Here is an 8,171-nt window from a genome sequence, read left to right as displayed (position 1 = left end):
TTAATCTCCCCAAGAAAGGCAGCAATTCTGTGGGCCGAGCAGAAAAGAAAGTCCCATATGGCCACGATCACAGAATTCCTGCATTGTAAATATGGAACGAACACCCAAGGAGAGATAACCAAATCACTGAGTAGATTGCAGATTGATTCCTTACTGTCCAATATCAAGAAGAAAACACTTCACTCGAAGCTATTTGAATCCCTTGATGATAACAATTTTGATATTCAATCGTCTTCAACATGGCTTAAGAAAGGAAATATATCTCCTAAATCTGAAGCTATGTTTTCATTTCTTCAAGACAGGAATATTTTTTTCAGAGACCCTAATTCAAAATGTTCACACTGTAAATCTTCCAATAAGACGGTTGATCACATGGCAACTAGATGCAACAGGATGCTTAATTCGGATTATACGAGAAGACACAATGAAATTGTGAGATGCATCCACATGCACTTGTGCGGTAGATTTGGATTCAAAAATCCAGAAGACTGAAAAATCACTCTGTCCAGAGTATTATGTGCAACACCTTGGCAGAAATACGAGTTGATACAACAATTCCAACAGAGTTGAAAATTCAATATAACAAACCCGACATTTTCCTCTACGACAAAAGAGAGAACCTAATATGGCTTATTGAAGTGGGTGTGACTTCAATAGATAACCTAAAGAGTGGAAGTAGAAAAACTGCACAAATACGACATTTTAGCTAGTGAATTACAACTGATTCACAAGGCTAAGGTGAAGATTGTGCCAATTGTCACTACGTGGGATGGAATCGTTTCAACAATCTACCGCAAGTACATGGAGCTCCTTGGGATTGAAAAACGTGTTCGGTCTTACATCCAGACTGTAACGCTGAAGGCCACTCTGGAGAGCATGTTTGTCGAGTACAAACATGGCTTCAGTAAAATTCTGGACTCTGCAAATTCCGTAAATAGGGACTGGCGGAAATATAATTTTTCTATGAAGATCAGCAAGTCCCTTAAGAGGCCCAGAGACTGCATGCCCCAGGAGGAGATTGAGGATCATGGCGGGGAAGATCAAAGTGGAGTTATGGGGAACTCGGGAAGCAAAAATTTGAGAGTCGTCTAATTATTAGTTTACATTAAAATTAATTTTTTTAAGATGATGCTAATTACATATTCGAGGATTCTTATTTTTAAAATAAATTATTTCAATTACAGAATATTGAATATTCTGATAATTCTATAGAGGTAACAATATATTTTATCAATTCTGGGATAGTAAACTTCTAAAAGTCGCTTCATGAAGTGCATTAGAACGACTCAGCTGAGAACTCTCGCCACTTCAGCTGGATGTGGAAATTCTAAATGGATGTTATGTGGTTAAGGAAAGAGGTCTTGATATGAAACTTAACATGGCTTCTTTGCATTGTTCACCGTCTCCAAAAACATCTAATTATCATCATTATAGAAAGTCTTTATTCTCTGTTCTGGCAAAAAAACGATTGTCTCAGTCGAGTTTGCCTCAAAGTCGCTAAGCGGAGTATCCACACTACGCTTGAAGGATACCATCAAGGCATATTTTCTCATTTCGTCAAAAATGTCACAATCCGTTGTTCCTTGACGTTGAACATTCAACTTTTGTATCCACATAAAAGTCCTGCTCTATAATTTTGGAACATGGAGAACCTCAAAAATGATTTAGTGAAGTTAGATCCATTTCATAGGAATCAAATCCGTATATTGATCGGAATCTTCTGGGCAAGGAAAATCTCAAATGAAAGATTATACAATCTATGTAAATCTAGAGTCTAGATTCTAGTCTAGTCGTAAAACACAAAAAACCTTTCACTGATGGGGAAATTTTAAAATCTTGTTTTTTAGAAGCTGCCGATTCACTATTTGATGGTATGAAAAATAAACAGGAAATTTCAAATTGCATCAAAGAGCTTCAGCTCTCAAAACAGTCAATTGTCAGAAGGGCTGAAAGCATTTCTGAAAATCTTCTTTCGCAGTTAAAAAAGGATCTTTACGCATGTTCGTGTTTTTCTCTACAGTTTGACGAATCAAACGATGCTATTGATATCGCCCATCTATGTGTATTTTCCCGTTTAATCTTCCATGATCTAACTGTCAAGGAAGAGTTATTTGCTATTATACCTATGAAAGAAAGAACAACTGGTGAAAATATTTATAATTCTTTCAAAACGTTTTTGTTATCATTCGAATTATTACCGTTAATGAAGAAACTTGTATCCATAACAACAGATGGAGCCCTTGCAATGATTGGGAATCAAAATGGATTTATTGCATTTTGTCGGAAAGATGAACATTTTCCGAAATTTTTATCATATCATTGCATCATTCACCAACATGCATTATGTGGGAAAATGTTAAATTTCAACTATGTTATGGAGACAACAGTTAAAATTATTAATTCCATCCGAGCCAAGCCCCTACAAAGAAGATTATTTCGACTTTTTCTAGAACAAGTCGATGCAATCTATGGCGATCTACCTTTACATTGTGACATAAGATGGTTAAGCAAGGGATTAATTCTCAGTCGTTTCATAGAATTATTATCATACATTAAAGAATTTTCTAAAGAAAACAACAAGAATTGGCATTTTCTTGAAAATCCTGATTGGCTAATAAACTTGGCATTTTTAACCGATATTACCAGCAAACTGAATGAACTCAGTTTAGAATTACAGGGAAAGAATAGATATATTATCGATATGATCAGTTCAATAAATGCTTTCATAATGAAGTTGGAATTATGGATATCTCAAATCAGAAAAGAAAATTTTACCCATTTTCCTAACATTGATAAAATAAACGCATTAATGGCATTCGATGGAACTGACCCAAAAGAAATAATTACGAAAAAAATGAATGCTCGGAAAATGAACAGAAAAATATGAAGATTCTGGAAAATCTTCAAAAATCGGAGAGAAAATAAAGAAAATGGCGATATGATGAGGAAAATATAAACGTAGGAGATGAAATGATTATAAGACATAATAATGATTGAAATGTTTCAAGATATGGAAAAAATGTAATCAAAAATATTAATGTCTCGATACTTGCTAAAATTTTAAAATAAATAGTTGAAGCTTTGGCCACATAGGGAACAGTATCAAGGAGTATTTGCAATTCGCTCTTATTAAACACACACTATAAAAAACGCCACAAAATGAGTACGCGTGTAAACATGTGCAGAATTAAAAATATTCAAAACGATTACAAGAAAAATTGTATTAGTACCACTACCGTTCATAATGTTTATCAGAATTTGAAAATGTCTTCATATCAATTGTTTTAAAATAAAAAAAGATCTGAAGAACCAATAAACATGAAAATTGTGAATAGTGATACATAAAATGAAAATGATAAAAATAATTTAAACGAAACGAAAAATTTTATTTCGTTTTATTTACAACTTTTTATAAAAACTCACTTTCTACACTGCCTCCTCTTTCAAATCAAAAGGTGGGTCCACCTCATTACTCACACTCTTCATCCCGAACGTGCTGCTGCATTAACCATTTTCCTCAGGACGCAGAGTTTATTCAGCAATTCATTTCTGCATAAAATAGGCCAAATCCTTTCTTTCACCCTCAAGTCTGCAATATTCTACTTATTTTCTTATCTTTTCATTAAATAAACGACTTCAGTCCAAAAAAGTGTGTCTTTGTTATTCTGTTCCAACAGATAAAGACTATGAATTGTAAATAGCAAATATACTAATCATCAATTTTCACGATTTGATTTGGTTTTTTATAAGTTTGTATTTTTGGAATTTAAATGTAGTCAATTCTAATTGTCGGAGCAGTAGATTTACAAGATTTTGGTATTCAGTGGCATTTTTAAGAAAAACTAAGATTATATAACATCTTTTAAAAATATCATTTTTTAATTAAAATGACGCTAAACCCTTTTTATATCAAATTATTTTCGTTTTTAATTTAATGTCAAAATGTGTAAATCGACCTGTTAAGTATACACAAGTCACCATCCTGCTTGTGACCAGCGCGGGAAACACAAATATCTTTACAAATCTTTATCAAATTAACGACGGTAGACATCCTAACCTAATAAATGTCTCCTCGACGAGCTCTTACCAAATAAATCATTTTAAAATAAATACTACAAATCGAGTGAATATTCAGAAAACGGCCTGAGTTGATGGAGTGAAATGGAATCCAATAGCCATTCCAGAACAACCAAATGAACCCTGCCTTCGTCACGATAGCCTAAAATACACAAAACCACGTACGAATCAAATTCGGCAAAATGAACTCGTCGATGACCTCAACAACAACCACCGACTTTCGAAACGAATTGGACATGTTCGAAAAATCCCCCAAACTTGCACCAGCAAGCATGACGAGACAATTCAAGTCCTCTACAAATCCCCGCAACAAACAAACCCAACAAAATCATGGAAAAACTCCCAACACAGCATATTTCCATCCCCTCAAACAACCTTTTGCTATCAACCCGACTCTTCTTTGGCCCATAATGCAGCTTCCCGAAATCAGTGTCTCCGATAACTTCATAAATCTCCTTCGAATTCCAAACAGACCAGTTCAACCTCAGAAATCCATTTTTTGTGTACAAGACTGTCAATAACCCAGGCTGAGTCGACAACCCAGCAACCCTGTGCCACTCCATTCAAGTATTTGAGAGTACGACTGCACAGTCCAGAGGAACCTGGACAAAATAAGGTCACAATGCCGACCTTCAACGACCACATGGGATGTCACATTCGCATTAAAACTAGTGCTATAACTCACTCCAAAAAAGTCTGAAAAATGGAGAATTTGTTGCTATTTTAAATAATCTGGACATATAAAGCTTACAACAATCTCAGAACCGAGACCAGAGGAGACCAAGGAATAGTTCTCCTTCCCCACTGAACTCGGAGTGGTCTGAGAGTCAGCGTACTTGTGATCAGACGTCCGAGGAGAGGTGGAAGTGACGAAAACCGTTTCTAATACATCGTGGTTTATTTCTCTATAATTAGAACTATATATTCTCACAGTCCCCCATTTTGGGAGTCGGATTCAAACAGGTCTTGAGACATGTCCTCTATTCCCATTCCATTGCCCATTTGAGAATCAAAGTTGTCGGTAGTGACAAGAGTAAGTTCCTTATTGAAGGACTCATCAACTAATTCCAAGATCTTCTGTCCAGAAGAGACGGAGTCATCATGTATAACAGTGGAGACATCATTCTGTTTGTTGCTTGGAGAACTCAAATTCTCAAAACGAGAAGAGAAGGAGTCATCATGTATAACAGTGGAGACATCATTCTGTTTGTTGCTTGGAGAACTCAAATTCTCAAAACGAGAAGAGAAGGAGTCATCATGTATAACAGTGGAGACATCATTCTGTTTGTTGCTTGGAGAACTCAAATTCTCAAAACGAGAAGAGAGGAGTCATCATGTATAACAGTGGAGACATCATTCTGTTTGTTGCTTGGAGAACTCAAATTCTCAAAACGAGAAGAGACGGAGTCATCATGTATAACAGTGGAGACATCAGTCTGTTTGTTGTTTGGAGAACTCAATTTTTCAAAACGAGAAGAGACGGAGTCATTATATATAACAGGGGAGACAACCTTCTGTTTGTGGCTTGGAAAACTCAAATTTTCAAAACGAGAAGAGACAGAGTCAACATGTATAACAGAGGAGAAATCAGTCTGTTTGTTGTTTGGAAAACTCAAATTTTCAAAACGGGATTCTTCGTTGGTCAATGAGTGGAAAATGTGAGAGTTTTCATCGGCTTGGACAGTCGAGTTGTGATTAGTGGAATCAATCCAATCGTCTAAAGTTGCATTCCTGACGACGATTGGGTTTTTATAATTTTTGTAACAATTTTTACTGCCCATAGGAATTGTGCCCAAATAGCTAATTTGACTGTCTTTCTGATTGGTCAAAGTGTCATTGAGTGATTGATTGTGAGAGTTTTCCACCTCGTGTAGTTTTTTTGAATTATTTTTAGTGCATTTGATCACTTTATTTCTTTTTATAACTGGAAGTGATGATAATTCAGCCTTGAATGCTAACAATATAAAAAGACAAAACATTTTCCTTTGATTTCTTCTTTCACAGTTTTTTTAATTTTCTGCAATTTTGCTGCCAAATCAGAAATGATTACGTCATTCCAGGCAGAACTGAAACATGACCACTGATTACTTGTGCGTGTATTTGTGGGAACAGACAGGACAGTAATAGTCAAGGTGGTCAGCTGGCATGTCAACACACTCGCTATATGAACTATATATAACTCAATACTGGCAAAATGAATGTCCACAGTGAATAATGACTGCCTTCAACAAGTAATTAGAACTAAAAATTTAAAGCCTGTAACTACCAGAGGTTGCAGCTTAGTAAATTTTCCATATTCATTATAATTTCATTTACTTTGCAAATTGATGACGAACGAACCATCTAAACAGGAGCCAAATGTATTTTATTTTTGAATTATAAATAAGATTAATATTCAACACAATAATTAATTGATCCGAAATATTAATTTCATTTTTTACAAGAAAAAAGTGTCCCGAGCCTTTGAGTCGATATAGAGTCTTTATATTGCTAAGTCTAGGGTCGCTTGTGGCATGGATGGGTTCGTTTACATTTCGACAGCAGTTTTTGTGAATAGGAAAAGTGATAAAAGTTTCTGGCTGTTCTGTTTTTCTGCAAAAATATAATAGAATTTTTTATTTATCTCACATATATTTACATTCTCAAACGATTAATGATTTTTTGAATATTAATTTTTTAATAATGTCCTCCGATGAAATACTTTTACACTCCTCATCTTTTAGAGGAAGATCAAGAAATAGGCTTCCATCCGTTTTACATCAAAACCTTGATTGGAAAAGGGCTGACATCGGAAAATGACATTGAGGTCCTAAAAGAACTATCGAGGTAGAGAGGCAACTGGAAGCGATTAAAAAACGCATCCAAAAGAGGGTAACACCAGCGCGATTACTTTACTAAAACTGTTTTGTGGTTTGTTTATTAGAATATGTCAAAGACCTCTATAAGATCTACGGTGACCGTCTGTTTTAACAGGAATTTCCTTTGAGATTGAAAAATGAGAAAAAGTTGCGATTGTTGAAGCAGATGGAATTGCATAATTGGAAAATGACTCTCAAACAAAAAATAATATACAGCGATACAAATAAAAAACGGAACAGCCAATTTCTCAATTTCTTTCTATATAATGCTTTTTTTATAACTCTGTAAAAATAGAGAATTTTATTTTGTTCTCTTTTTTATTTTGTTTAGACAAAACTGGATTTAATTACGGTCCGAAATATAAGTTGTTTTTATTTTTTTAAGGCTAAAGTTATGTTTGTCTTCTAAAAATTCTATTTTTGTTAAAATAAATCATGCATTCAATAGAAAAAAATCGAGAAAATGAGTGTTCCGTTTTTTATTTGTATCGCTGTACCATAGGAGTATATCGAGAATAGCAAGCCGGACATCATCTTACTCGACTGTATTGATATGCTAATTCTAAAAAGCCTTGGTCTGAGACTCCCCGAAGTGGAATCTTCACAGAGACATTGGGACGAAATCTGGTGCAGGGAGACTTACAGAGTTATCGAACTGTGCATGGACCAAGAACGGATCATATGTCTCAGATCGGGTGCACAACCCAATTCTGGCTCCTGGATAAGCGCTTGTCCTATTGCGTCTACCGGCTGTAAACTGGACGACGATACCATTAGGATCGGCCTATGTCTACGTCTCGGCTTACCGATGTGCACCCCACACCCCTGCAAATGTGGAAAGAGGATTGGTCCATTGGGAAGGCACCCACTTTCTTGCACTCGTAGTGCCGGTCGTTTTCCCCGACATTCCGCCGCCAATGACATCATCAAAAGGGCCATGGACGCTGCCGGATTCCACTCTCAACTCGAACCAGCTGGTCTCGATAGAGGGGATGGCAAACGCCCAGACGGCGTAACCATCTACCCGTACACGAGAGGGAAAGCACTTGTTTGGGATTTTACCTGCCCTGACACGTTTGGACCTTCTTCATTCGGAAGTTCGGCATCCTTTCCTGGCTCTGCTGCAAAACGTTCTGAAGAGTTGAAGAAAAAGAAATACTCTTTCCTGGCAGACAGATATCTTTTCCAGCCGATCGCTGTGGAGACTTCCAGAGTCTTTGGAACAGAGAGTTTTTC

The 8,171-nt window shown here is 36.0% G+C and overlaps 1 protein-coding gene across 1 annotated transcript; it reads left to right on the top strand.

Annotated features, from left to right (window-relative positions):
- The first annotated feature begins 57 nt into the window (after nucleotides 1-57).
- LOC115227963 (zinc finger BED domain-containing protein 5-like) lies at nucleotides 58-4,777 on the top strand. The gene is made up of 3 exons (XM_029798650.1): nucleotides 58-432; nucleotides 1,772-2,733; nucleotides 4,588-4,777. The coding sequence occupies exons 1-3, from the start codon at nucleotides 58-60 to the stop codon at nucleotides 4,775-4,777; spliced, it is 1,527 nt and encodes a 508-aa protein (XP_029654510.1).
- Nucleotides 4,778-8,171: the final 3,394 nt, after the last annotated feature.

This window comes from Octopus sinensis, unplaced genomic scaffold, assembly GCF_006345805.1.
Source record: "Octopus sinensis unplaced genomic scaffold, ASM634580v1 Contig08738, whole genome shotgun sequence".
Lineage (NCBI taxonomy): Eukaryota > Metazoa > Mollusca > Cephalopoda > Octopoda > Octopodidae > Octopus > Octopus sinensis.
This window is presented reverse-complemented; position numbering and strand designations above follow the sequence as displayed.